This window comes from Squalius cephalus (genome assembly GCF_949319135.1).
Source record: "Squalius cephalus genome assembly, chromosome: 24".
Classification (NCBI taxonomy): Eukaryota; Metazoa; Chordata; class Actinopteri; order Cypriniformes; family Leuciscidae; genus Squalius; species Squalius cephalus.
This window is the reverse complement of record NC_137145.1, coordinates 13,476,308-13,490,651: the sequence shown is the minus strand read 5'-3', so window position 1 is coordinate 13,490,651 and position 14,344 is coordinate 13,476,308. Positions and strand designations below refer to the sequence as shown.

General features: G+C 38.7%; 1 protein-coding gene across 12 annotated transcripts in view; it reads right to left on the bottom strand.

The window, feature by feature from the left end:
• Window positions 1–1,145: 1,145 nt before the first annotated feature.
• Window positions 1,146–14,344, bottom strand: part of bbx (BBX high mobility group box domain containing) — a 32,618-nt gene continuing 19,419 nt past the window's right edge. For 7 of the 12 annotated variants that reach the window (XM_079861821.1, XM_079861827.1, XM_079861823.1 and 4 more), the window contains 11 exons: window positions 12,160–12,240; window positions 11,925–11,999; window positions 11,706–11,783; window positions 7,609–7,686; window positions 5,346–6,210; window positions 4,810–4,948; window positions 3,782–3,930; window positions 3,505–3,594; window positions 2,944–3,132; window positions 1,418–1,613; window positions 1,146–1,332 (listed from right to left, as the gene is read on the bottom strand). In XM_079861821.1, the coding sequence (XP_079717947.1) occupies window positions 1,251–1,332; window positions 1,418–1,613; window positions 2,944–3,132; window positions 3,505–3,594; window positions 3,782–3,930; window positions 4,810–4,948; window positions 5,346–6,210; window positions 7,609–7,686; window positions 11,706–11,783; window positions 11,925–11,999; window positions 12,160–12,240 (2,022 nt within the window). In that variant the 3' untranslated portion in view covers window positions 1,146–1,250. The remainder of the gene's footprint in view (window positions 1,333–1,417; window positions 1,614–2,943; window positions 3,133–3,504; window positions 3,595–3,781; window positions 3,931–4,809; window positions 4,949–5,345; window positions 6,211–7,608; window positions 7,687–11,705; window positions 11,784–11,924; window positions 12,000–12,159; window positions 12,241–14,344) is intronic. The other 5 variants (XM_079861826.1, XM_079861818.1, XM_079861820.1 and 2 more) reach the window with 4 other exon arrangements.

The following is a 14,344-nucleotide window of genomic DNA, read 5'->3' as shown; positions in this document are numbered from 1 at the left end:
TTTTTAACTTTCTGTTGATCACAGAATCGAGTAAAAAAGTATCACGTTTTCCACAAAAATATTAAGCAGTACAACTGTTTTTAACATTGATAATAATAAGAAATGTTTCTTGGGCAGCAAATCAGCATATTAGAAAGATTTCTGAGGGATCATGTGAGACTGAAGATTGGCATAATGATGCTGAAAATTCAGCTTTGCATCACAGGAATAAATTACATTTTAAAATATATTGAAATACAAAATATTTTAAATTTTAATAATATTTCACAATATTACTGTTTTTACTGTATTTTTGATCAAATAAATGCATCCTTGCTGAGCATATGATACCTCTGTCAAAACCGACCGCACACTTTTGAACTGTAGAGTATTTTATATATATATTGAATATTTATATATATATATAAATATTCAATGCTGACAAATGCTAATTTTGGACCCTGCTCGCCGGTATGCCTGCAACCGCAGCACGTCTTGTGCAAACACCTGGCTTCCCACATAGCGCTGCTGTTTGTGAGAGAATAACAGGTGGTTATCTCTGACTAACTCTCATCTATAGAGGCACCAGACATATTGAGGGTCATTGCTTGAAATAAAGAGGCATCTAGGCATTGACTGTGCATCGTGAAGGTGAAGGTGGTGCTTCTGTGCAGAGAAAAAATCTGAACAGGTTTGTGAGGTATGAGGCTGAGGTTGAGCAGTCTGAAAACACTCATTCTCTCTCTCTTCATAAGACTCAGAGCAGTAAAAGGGGGCAGGAAGCCACAAAAACGTTCCTCTGATCGAGAGAAGATGTACACTGCTGTGTGAGAAAGACGTTTGTGCAATGAAGCTAACCAGGAACAGAAACGAGAAAGATAGAGAAAGACAAAGAGGGAGCACTTGCTTCAAATGCACTTTTTGTAGGCAAAACTTGACCTTAAATAGTAGCCATTTCTTGCAGATTGTAAAAATCAGATAACTGGTCCGGAGCCACCAGAGGAAACAGGCTTAGGGACCAGAATTGGCTCCCCCAGGGCCCTGAGGGGGGTGAGAGAGAGGGAGGGAGGGTGGGGTTGGCTGTAAGGTGAAGGCTTCTGGGATAAAACATCTTCATCCATCTCAAAGCTTCCCTCATCCCTTTCCAGTCTCTCTCGCTCTCGTTCGCTCTAAATCCTCGGCGTCAGGGGCCGAGAGTCAAGAATAAGGCCCCAGCATGTCTGTACATAAGCCCAGTCCGGACTAAACCCGTCCCGAGCCAGGCTGAGGCCTCACTGGTCCGCGCAGGAAATCAGCACAGGAGCCATGTCCTTCACTTGACCTTCAGTGGGGATGCTCACAGCACGCTGGGCTCTGGAACAAACACGCAGGCTTTATCATCAACACACACACACACACACACCATCACACCCATGAGTTTGCAGGGTGTCCCATCTACCTGTGCACGTTCTCCATGGCTGCAACCTCAGCGAGAGCAGCTAAGCTGAAAAAGGCCGGGAGGCCACCGGACGTATCTGGCGCGTCCACTTCCGCTGATCTGGGGTCATTGTAGCAGACCCCGCTATTGCATAATGTCTCTTGAGTGAATGGCTTTTCATCCTGATTCTTGGTCTGATCCTTAGATTTGTCTTCTGCTGCAACAGAGAAAAATAAAAGAATTTTAGACTTTTATACAAATATGCTCCCCCCTCCCCCCAATCTTCTTTTGTTGGCAGGACAGCATAGACTAACAATTCAAGTATGTTTTCAGTGATGCACACTCACATGTCACATGATATGAAGAATACAGTCATATAGAAATGGCATAAACAAGCTATTTTTTTCTACATGAGGAAGTTGCATCATGTTGAGATGATGTGGCTAGATTACTGTGGACCATTTTATCTTAGTAACCTTCCATTATTGGACAGTGGTAACAAGGCATGATGGATCCATGTTCTCATTCTGTTTACGCCAAATTCTGACTCTACCATCTGAATGTCTCAACAGAAATCGAGACTCATCAGACCAGGCAACATTTTTTCCAGTCTTTAACTGTCCAATTTTGGTGAGCTTGTGCAAATTGTAGCCTCTTTTTCCTATTTGTAGTGGAGATGAGTGGTACCCGGTGGGGTCTTCTGCTGTTGTAGCCCATCCGCCTCAAGGTTGTGCGTGTTGTGGCTTCACAAATGCTTTGCTGCATACCTCGGTTGTAACGAGTGGTTATTTCAGTCAAAGTTGCTCTTCTATCAGCTTGAATCAGTCGGCCCATTCTCCTCTGACCTCTAGCATCAACAAGGCATTTTCGCCCACAGGACTGCCGCATACTGGATGTTTTTCCCTTTTCACACCATTCTTTGTAAACCCTAGAAATGGTTGTGCGTGAAAATCCCAGTAACTGAGCAGATTGTGAAATACTCACACCCGTCACCCGTCTGGCACCAACAACCATGCCACGCTCAAAATTGCTTAAATCACCTTTCCATTAGTAGCTAATGTGTATATACAGTATACGCAAATACAACAACAATAATAATTGACTATAAAGAAATGTATGTTACAAAAGATTTCTATTTCAAATAAATGCAGTTCTTTTGAACTTTCTATTCTTCAAAGAGCCCTGAAAAAATGCAGCATAATAATAATAAGAAGAAGAAATGCTTCTTGAGCACTAAATAAGTATATTAGAATTGTTAAGAATCATGTGACACTGAAGACTGGAGTAATTGCCATCACAGGAATAATTTACATAAAACATAAATACATCATTTACATTATAAAATATGTTATTTCATAATATAACAATATTACTGTATTTTTGATCAAATAAATGCAGCCTCAATTAGCACAAAAAAAAAAAAAAAAACGACAAACTTTTGAACAGTAGTGTACATTGAAAAAAATTGGTGCAGGGTGTTTCTTAAAGGAGTTATCTGTTTAGAAATCATAAAGGAGACAGTAACAGGAAACTATGGTTCGGCTCACCCTCAGCAGGAGACACTCGTCCATCGGCCGTTCGCACCAAATGTGTGATTTTACTCTTCCTGGCCTTCCTTTTCTGACTGCCCACAGGTGTGTCCAGAACCTTCTGGGGTTCAGGAGAGGGAGACACACACGGACTGCCCGACTTCACTGGACTTGATTCTGTAACCATGGGTTCAGGTGTGGTGACGTCTAAAAGAACACATGAAATATGTCAAGACTGAGACCTGGAAGTCCTAATGCAGACATTCTGACAATAATTGGTGCTTTAGGATACTATATTTCATTTAGCTTGTGCCACTTGTACTACACCACAACAGGCTACATCAAAGTTTTTAAATAACTGTTACACATGTGCCCCTTTAAGATAACTAGAGTGTACTGTGACCTAGATATGACAGCGTTCCCTGCTATGCGGCAGGAAATACTGAGACACACTGGGCAAAACCACGGACAAACAACAACCAGAACCACGCAGGCAGAGTTTCCAACACTCATGCACACACTCTTGCTGTCTGAACAGAGAATGAAGCTGATTTCAGAACAGTTTCTAATGGCTGTCACCTTTGTCTGCGGCACTGGATTTCTCCTTCCTGTGTTTGTACTTGTTCACTATCTTGTGGAATAAGGTCTTTTTCTGAGATGAAGATGAACCTAATTTCAAAAGCAATAAAACAGAAAACAAAAAACAAAACAAAAAAACAACACAGCATGCTATGTTAGGTGGAAGTCATGTCATTCTGAACATGAGATGACTACTTCCTAAAAAAGTAAGCAAATGAGGAAATGAGTGTGGTGGGCCAGGAGGATTAGTTAGTTTCCATGCATGCAGCGCACTCACCCTTGCAAGGTTTGGGTGGTTCAGGAGGGCTGGATGTACTGCTTTTTTTCTTCTTGGTGACAGCCACGCTCTTTTTGTCAAATGTCAGGGGGCTGTACTGCGGTAAGCTGTTGAACTTTTTCTCGAACTCCTCCTCAAGCTTTCCTAATCTGTGAGTTTTAAACACAGAAAAACATTAGCAATCTGTGCAAAATCTGCTCACCTGGATTCTTCTGGAGTCTTATAGACAAACTGACTTCAATCTTGCACAGTGAAACACGATGAAATGTTCTTAAACACTTTTACTTTGACAAACTATGATACTCTGAATACTATGATCATGGAATGGCAAATATGAGCATGAGTGAAATGTACAAAATTCCTTATACTATCTAGTTACCAAGCTATCCTAATCCACAGAAAAATGACAGCTTTTGAGATGTTTCAAATATTTTTAGATAATTATTAATTAACCTGATTGAAAAAGAAAATCTATGATCAGCATCAAATGTACTGATTCAACCAATATCATTGACAATCAATCTATAGTCAATGGTGAACAAGGCTGCAACTAATCAATAAAATCACAAAAAAAAAAAAAAATTGTAAGTATTTTGTGCCAGATTTACTAACAGCTTGCACCAGCGCAAACCCTCTTTTGGCATTAAAAACCTACTGTCAGGATTTAGTTAAGACATACAGTGAGAAATTAGCGGTGAAATGGCGCGGACAGTTATTTTTGCGACTTATGTTATTGCATATGCATTTGTAGGAGTTTCCCTTTCATACGCAACATTTATGAGAGGAGAGTATTTAAATAAATCAAGCAACGTGATTCACTAAGGTTTGCGGTAGTCAGTTGACTGGTATTTGTGCCATTATTTAATGCCAAAAAAAGCATGTCTTAACCCATTTACATTAATCTGGAAAAAAATTCCATTAATCAAAATAGTTGTTAGTAGCAGCCCCAATCAAAAAACTCCTCTGCAGGATAATAATCACTATTTCCAAGCAAATTCAGTGCTGTGATGGGAGAAAGTACAGCTCACCCCGGGGTGGTTTCCTCTTTAGACTTGGACTTCTTCAGCTTTTTTGGGTTGCTGGTAGCAGCTTGAGAAAATCCCCAGCTTTCATCATTCCAGCCGCCCTCATGATCGGACACACTGCCTCGCATTGAACCTCTTTTCCCTAGAAAACAGACCAGCAGCCCAAACAGCACATTTTTCATTCACTGTCAAATCAAATGTTTTTAGTTTAAATATGAGATGAGATAATGGCCAACTGAATCACATTAACTGAAAATTCTAAATGATATTCAGTATGAGATAAATTTAACAAATTTCAAAGAAGTCAATGAAATGGTACTCGGAAAACACTATTTAAACACTTTTTTTTTTTTTTTTTTTTTCATTTCTGCAGAATAGCATGTGGGCGATAAATATGTTAAGAAAGTATGTTTTTTTCCATGCAACCATTTGCTCCACATGATCAGCTGGAACTAGTGGGCAATGAGTTTCAAATCCAGTCAGTATGACAATCAACTAACAGGAAAAGAACCTGTGGGAGGAGTGTGTGAGCACGTTACCTCTGTCTACATTTGCTCTCAGTGATGTGAGCATCCCTTCGGACACCAGAGTCTTATAAAGCGCTCCTTTACAGCTTCGCTCAGACTTTCTGGACCCACAATTCTCTGGCTTAACCTCCAGGTCTTTATCTTCCTGTGTGGTTTGAGGTGGTTTGGTGTCTGTGTCTTTCTCCTCCAGTTCTGTTGGCTGCAGAGGAGAGCAGTGTGGTTCCATGTCCTCCACGCCACTAGGGGGCTCCACCTCCAAGTCTGGTTCATCCTCATCCTCAGCTTTAGGGGTCAAAGGAGCTTCCTCAGTTTTCATCTCAACATCCTGTGGCTTATTAGCCTCTTCGTCCCCTTCTTCCTCTTCTTCTGTGGCGTCGTCTTTTAACTTGAGCTGTTTTTTCGGTTTAGACTTTTTCTTCTTCACAGATGGAGATTGGTCCGTAGAGGGGCTGCTTTCACTCTCTGAGGGACGAGCTTTCTTCTTGGGTGTCTCTTCTGAGCCCCAAGTACCTTTTGCGACCGCTTCAATGGTGAACATTACGCTGTCCAGGTCCGACTCAGACGACTGGCGCTTCTTCGCCTTTTTGGGCGATGGAGGATTTTCGTCAGACTCTTTATTTTCTTTCTTCTTTTTCTTCTTCTTCTGCGTCTTACAAGGGCTGATGTCAGATGGGATGGCGTCAGTAGGGGAGGATGAGGTGGAGCCAGAGGTAGAGGATGAAGATGTGGTGAGAGGAAGTTCTGGAGCGTCCCGCTGCTCTTCTTGGTCTGGGATGGCTGTGCTAACTGAGCTGTGCTGAGCACAGAGAGAGGAGGAACCACCAGAGGGCTGGGAGGATCGAGCTTCTATCTTCTCAGCCTCAGAGGCCAAACACATCTATATAAACAAAGAAGGACATCAGGTTATGGAGCTTTGTGATAAAAATGACCTCTGGCATGGATATTCATGTCTTACAGGCTATTAGATATCATGCAACATATCAGCTGCCTGAAGGCCGTTCCTCATTTTACTCATAATGTGACATGTTGCTAAGTGAAACTTGGCTTATTAAATTGGGAAAAAATGTAGGGCCTTTCATTTGATCTATTAGTCATTTCTGAATGATGAAAAGTAGTTTCTACATTATCACAAATTAAATTCCTATTCAGTATTTTAAACACGTAAAAAAAAAAAAAAAAAATCATAAGATATAAAACTCATTTTCAGCAAATCCTTAAAATCTTATTTTTTTTATACTTGCTCAAATGGTATAATTTGTACCTGCTTTAATAATAAAATTATAATATAAAAGAAATTGAATCATGGTACTTTAAACATGGTACTGAAAGATAATAAGATATTTTAACTCCTTTTCATCAAATCGTTTTTTAATACAAGTGTTCAACTGGTGTATTGTTTACTTTAAAGTAGAAAAATAGAAATTAAAAATTATAATATAATATAATAATCAAATAATATTTTAGAATAATAATAGATTTAAAATCTAAATATAATTTCAATTTAGAAAATAAAATCAATCAAAAAATACATTTTTATAAATAACTATACATTTATTAAAGGAGAAGTATACAAATTAAGCAATCTGTTGTTTCAAGTTATTTTAGAACATTTTGATAAAATGGATGGTTGCTATGCAGTTGCTAGGGTGCTTACTGGGTTAGGGTAAAGCCTAATTAGTCCAATTAATATCTTATGGAAAATTTGTTTTAAACATTAAAACTCATTTTCAGCAGACACTTCATAAACACAAGTGTTTAATTGGTAGAATGTTTAAAAATCTTGCTTTAAAAATATTTGTAAATTAAATCAAAATCAAACATTTTTATATATTTGATAAATAATTTAAAAAACAAATATTAGTATTTTTAAAATAAATATATTATTTTTATTTATTATATTGAGGTATAAATGTTATTAAATCTTTTTTTTTCAGGTTTTTTTTTTTGTACATTTTGATTTTTACATTAACATTTTTGGGAAATGTGTACTGATGAATCATTCAAAGTAGGAACATGTATTAAGAAAATACTAGGGTCAATTTTGTTAACTTAAAAATATAAATACCCACCAGGTGGCAGCATACACATCAAAACTCTCCAAGGATTTATTACATAACATTGCCTGCCATAGTCCATGCTAACCGGTCAACACCAGCCACTGCCTCACTGAGCTTTAATTCTGCACTATAACATCAAATACTGTATGTAGCATAAGATTCATCCCCAGTCTTGTGTCTGTGTAACCCGGGGCAGTGATTATGGGTTGGTGATGTACCTCAGCGAGCTGGAAAAGAGCCGACTGGCCGCACTGCCTCCCCTCAGATGCTGACTGAGACCTACTGGAGGAGATCTGCTACAGAGACAAACCAAACATGCATATTAAGACCAATAACAAGTGCAATATTCACCCACAGAGAGGAATATACATAGACATATGGAGTTTGTTTAGGGAAAAATTGATACTGCTCATTTATTGAGGATTCTGGATAAAATCACAACGCTAGGGGTGTAACAGCAAAAAGACGTCATGGTTTGGTACGTAACTCAGTTTTGGGGTCACGGTTTGATATGAGTTTGGTACAACAGGAAAAAGCAACAAATCCCCAAAGCTAGGTTTCTTTTTTTATTAATTTTAAATAGACAGTAGTGCAAATTACAGTTTGTTCCACTTAGCGACATTTAGTCCCCCCTGAGGTGGTTGGTACATTTGGTCCTTTAGTCTTTTAAGCTGTAAACAAAATGCACTCTTGTACAGGTCAAATTTTTTTTTTTAGGGCTGATAAAAAAAAAAATTCAGCTACAAAACTGAAAAGCATCTCTTGTGTTCTAAAAGTACAAAATAAATAGAATAATGAAAAATAAAACGTTCTTTTTTCTTTGAGCATGAGAGTTCATTAACATGCGGTGACAATGGCGGATGCACAAATTTCAATATTACGCTCTATCAAGAAATCACGGAAAGATGAGCGAGGAGTAGAAAAAGAGCCTGCTTCACCTTTCCATGAGGAAAGCGAGTGAAGCGGCACCTGAGGCTTCCCAGGACACGCGTATTTCATCACTCGGCTTCCACGACACATATCGGCACAATGCCAAAGGATTTTGTCTTATTAGAACAGCGGAAACAACTTAAAATACTCTGTCATTTATGCTCATACAGATAAGAGCAAGACATCATTCGAAACTGAAAAGGGTCTATTTTTATTTGAGTATACACACAATAAAACAAAACATTGTGCTTTTGAAAAATAAAGAAAACAAACAGGATGCCGCTTTATGCCATCCTGGTTTCCTTTTCTGTGAAGTTAGTGGAGCGCATCACAAAAAATTAATGGAAACTCTTGCATGCCATCTAAACTCTTGGTTTGGGTTAGTGCATAGATCGTCTCTTCTTCTGCTCTTTATCCTGTTATGGCGGTTAGCAAAGAGTGTTGCCTTACCGCACGCCCCCTTCTGGATTGGGGTGTGGATCGCCTGTGACTGACTGTATTCTTTGTCTGACTGTATGGACCGAAATGTGCAGTCCGTACTGTGACAGTTCGGGATGAATACATGTACTGTTACACCCCTACACAATGCTGTAATGGCATTCAAGTAAAATACATTTTAAATTGTATTTAAGTAAAAGGCATTTTAAATCATTTTTTACATGTTCTAAAGAAAACGTGAGAGGAGCTTGAACATGCAAAACTCACCGCCATGGTGTTACAGTGTTCAGGGTGGTTGCCAGGGTGTTTCTAGGGTATTGTTGTTGTTAGATGCTTACTGGCCAAAGTCAAAAGATCCCTATCTCTATGATACTCTGGTTTCTATATGACTTGTTGAGACCCTTATTCAATGTATGGAATTTTTTAATTCTGTCAGAAGAAATATTCATTAAAAAAATTAAATTAATGTTCACTGCCCAATAGCAGTGTTATTTTACTATTATGCATATGCTGTTATAGTTGTATATATATTTTGAATTAGGCTTAGCTTTTAGTTTCATTTCATTTTCATATTATTTTTTGTTTGTATTTTCATTTTTAGTAATTTTGCTGCTTTCTTTTTTATATTTCTTGTTTTATTTTTAATAATACTTTGTTATTTTTAACATTTCTATATAGCCTTAAATTTATTTTATTTTTCTATTTAGTAATTCAACTTGTCAGTTAATTGCCAAGTCAACATTTACAATCTCCATTTAAGTATTTTAAGCTTTTCATCTAAAATGTATTACATTTTATTTTATTTCAGCTTTATTTTAATTACTACAACACTTCCTAATACAACCACCCTCATGTGTCACGTTTTGTGCCACTGTTTAAGTGCAAACTACTCAAATTCTTCAAACCAAACAAAATCAGCTGACTCTGATCAGCTCTTTCCAGTTAACGATGATGATGATAATGAGAAGTGATGAAAACAAACTGGAAATTCAGGAGGGGTTACTGATGGTTTTTGCTGTGGTCATTGACTGCAGAATATTTGCTTACTAATTGAAACCAAACAACCAAACAACTATCTTTCCCAGTTGTGGGGTAAAAAGGCAGAAGTTTTTTAGCTAAGATTTCCGGTATAAGTATTTGATAACAAAACTAAATGATTAAAAAAATATTTCACATATGATTTATAAAATATTCACAATGAGTTTGAAGGAAAATTGTATTCTTGTATTGTATTCTTTTTTTTTTTAAACGTACCTCAATTAAATGTTCTGTATAAATTCAGCAAATAAATGACTTTGAAAATGAAATTGCAGTCAATGTGAACACCCCAAAATGCATTTAAAGGTACAATATGTAAGAATTTTGTATCAAAATATCCAAAAACCACTTGCACAGTGTAATATATTTCTTTCAATTGTGTGGTTACATTATCCTAAATGTTTCCAAGAATGTCTAAATTAAGAGAAATTCACAATTTTAAATAGTGCCCGTCCCTTGTAACTTGTCGCCTGTCGATGACGTAATATCTGCGCTATCCCTGGTTTCCGCTTGTACTGCCATAGTAACCATGGCGACAGACGTGGACAACTGCGTAATGTTTAGCGGCACGCTCACGCTGTAGTCGTTTCGTTCAAACATTATGGACCATGGCGAGCAGACTTTGGGACAAAAGGAGAAATAAAACGAGGATCAATATTAGCGTGGCGTTTTCGAGACGGCGAGAGCTCCACGTCCGCGACAAACTTGGACTTGACAGAGACGCCGCTCTTGCATGTACTTTATTAGACAGGTGAGCAAATGTACATAAATATATAGCTCAACATGATGAAATGTTAGAATATGATCAGTATGTTATTCTAATGTTGATCTAGCTTCCTGCTAGTCTCATACAGCCAACAAACTAACACAGCGAATAACATTATAACTTTCAACACACTCAAATGCAGTTTAGTGTGATAGTGTAGACCAAGTGAAACAGCGCTGCGTTACCTCACACGTTTCATTTGTCTAATAAACTGACCTGTGTGAGTATTATTCAGCACTTGCGTGTAGTTCGGTAGAATGAAATGTCCTTATTCCTTTATATCCGCAGGACTCGCGTGCGGCGCTGATATCTGTCTCTCATTAGCAATCAGGACCTGATTCATACCACAGTCATGTATTCACTCATCCATAAACATTATTAGATCCATCGGCATGACGACAAGTTCCATGATTCCGCTTATTCACTGCGTCATCAATCTACGCCTTTGTTATTGTAAGAGGTTCTCAACCTCTAGCGGTGAAAGAAATGACCTATTGTAGCTTTAAGAATAAGCTCGATGGAGCAGGATTGGCTCCAGCTCTAACATGTAAGGTGGGCCACATGACATTCAGGGTGGGATGGACAGCGGGGGGTTGGAAATGGAGTTTCTAGAGCCCCTTTCACACAGCACGATGATCCCGGCAAATTGCCGGGAAATTGCCAGATCGCCTTCTGTGTGAACGCAAACATGATCCGGGATTGATGCCGGCATCGATGCCGGGTTGGGGACCTAGTAACATTGCCGTGTTCAGTCCCGGAACGCGTGCTGTGTGAACAAAAGCCGTAATAATGCAGTGTCGTAGATGACGCTGAAGCCGGGATCGTTCGCCAACTGTGAAACGTTACGTAATGCGCAAGTTTATGATCGAATCAGAGGAAAAAAAATGCACAAACGTGGCTTCTCGAGAGAAAAATCGCAGCTCATAAGCAAACTTAAGACACTGCTGAGACATTACAAGTCACATCGATGTCACGTGTCTTTACAGGATTTTTACGGGTTGTGTGTGAACGCACTCTCTGATTCCGGAAAATCACTGGCAGTGTGAATGAACCAAAATCAAACGAACCCGGGTCAAATTATCCGCGTATTTTCCGGAATCTCTGTGTGAAAGGGGCTTAAGAGAGAGTTTATTATAACTGTACCTCAGCCAGCTGAAACAGGGGTGATTTAACACAACTCTTGGGCAGGTCTGGTGAGCTTGGCTGGGATGGTCCAGAGGCCTAAGAAGGACATTAAAGCAAACCAAATGAGTGCTGGGAATGGGATGCCATTTTAACCTCACAAGACAACCAAAACCTTCCACATTACTGTAGCACTTGTTATACTTAAGGTGTCCAAAACTATACTTGACTGTCCCTCACCTCTACGTGTGTGAGAGAGCTTGTGTCCTCAGCGTTCTTACTTCCTCCAGCAGGCTGCACTGGACTGGAAGAAATCTAATGAGAAAAAGTAAGGAGTGTCAACAAAATGCATTCAGATCATTAAGCAAGTCATTTGGACGCACACAGCCAACCATCCATATCTGAGACGTCTCACTGCTAAGGAGGTTTTTAAGGGTCTGTTGTTAAGAACTGACAAGTCTTCAGGTGGTCTCACCTCAGCCAGCTGGAAAAGGGCTGATTTCCCAGTGTGCTTAGCAACATCTGTGCATCCAGTCTGGGAAGAGCTGGAGGAAATCTAAAATGAAAGCATGAACATGAAATCAGTAAAGCAGAACAATCTTGAATCAACACTGACATTTACAACTCAACACCTCCCTCTGTTGACAGCTTGATGGAAAAGCCACAGGTAGATTCAATAAAATAAAAAATACCCATCAATTACATTGTCTAAACAGGAAGTGACAATGTGACAGCTTGAGGTGTCTACACTGGAAACTTGCTGCATGTCACCTCAGAAACTACTGTAGACATCAGCACAGTAAAACAGGTAAGTAATTATGTATACTTTGCATTCAATGTGATTTTAAAAATAAGTATTTTAAATAAAGATTATTATAATTATACAGTTTTTCAATTATATTTAATATATAACATATTTTAATATATTTAAAATATATTAAATAATACACTGTACATTAAATAAATAAATATATTAAATAATATCATGTATTTGCTACATATGGTTACATTTTGTACAAATTTTGAAACAAAAAATGTATACATTTGTAGGCCTAGAAACATGAACTGGCTTTGATATAATGGTTAAAAGTTATTTAAATAGTGAATTTAATGAATAGTCAGAAATCAATTCACTTTTCTCAATTTCACAACCCTAACCCTAATTTCACAATCATCAATTATTCCTATTCCTATTATGTAATTAATTCATTTTATGTTATATTTATATATATATATGTATTACTGCCGTGCATTTTTTATGTAACAGTCAAAACATATTTGAATATATATAAAATATATTTAATGGTTTAAAACCACATTACAATGCGCGCACAGGAATCGACAAGCGGAATAATTTTTTTTATTTTAGGACAAGAATCCGGAATTTTAGGACAACAACCCTAATTCACAGACATGGCATTACTTTATGATCTTAGGCAAACTGGGAAAATAAAGTAGCAGGTGTAGCTTTGCAGCGCTAAAAAAAAAAAAAAAAAGAGACGTCCGTCAACACAAAGCAACGTCGACATGGTGTTACCAAGCGTGCCGCACAAGCCCTGAAAAGTGAAGCCAAAACGTCTCGATCGGCCCCTGGTGACTGGTCCTAGTATAGGTCATAAGCCCCGCCTCCCCGTGTTGGTCAAAGGGACGCGAGACCAACTAAACAATTAAATTACACTTCAAATATCTTTTTTCCAAAGGTGGTTTCTTTCATTTGCTGTTGTTTTTATCACGCTGATGTAAGTTCAAGTGTCTGTTTCAAAAATAAGTTGGTTTTTAGTTAGTTACGTGATGCGGTGGTGTAACGTCATGATTGACAGCTGTGATTGACAGGTTCTCCGAGCGAAGTAGTCACTGAAGCACCACGGACATTTTTTTCGGGATCTTCGGAGGACTGAGGAGATTGTATTTACTTTATTTTAACAAGCCTCTTGTCGTACTGCAGTCAATTTTTTAAAAAGTGTGCAGAATGCACTCTCCCGACGAGAGTGAGGGCGGAGCGTTGACTTCGCGGCTTTACTTCCTGCTCGCGACTGCGCAGGTCTGGTCCCGAGATCGCTACTGCGCAGACTCAAGTTCCAATATGTCAGCGCCATATTGTGACACTGGCGGCTTCAGTTCTCATCAATGGAAGAGAGCGAAGGGGCGTCGTCCATCTTTTTTTACAGTCTATGGGTGTTACTCTTAATTTAGCAGTGACTTTTCACTTGGAACGACTTGCAGTGCACTAATGCCAGGCACAGTTACTTTGGATCAACCCGTGTGTGAGATTGTGTTTGACAACAGAGAGACTCAGAAGAGAATTCCTGGTCAAACATTACAGACAGACAACAGGTAGAAATGATTCAGCCCTGTCCCTTAAAAAGGACTAAACATTTGATGTATTTGTCTGCAAAACATGGAGGCGCTGCCTTTTGTTTTGTATTAACCTCCCGTGGCCCTGTTCAGTGACAAATGCACTGCGCCGAAGGCAATTAGGATCACTTAGTGGCAGCAAAATGGAATTTACAGAGGATTAACAGGGGTGAGAGTCTGAGGAACCCACAGAAACACACACAAACAGCTCGCATCCCTGAATCACACACACACATTAGCCTGACGTCTCGAACGCCTCATAAAGCTCTACAATTTATGAAGTCTATGCACCTCCTAATGGCACA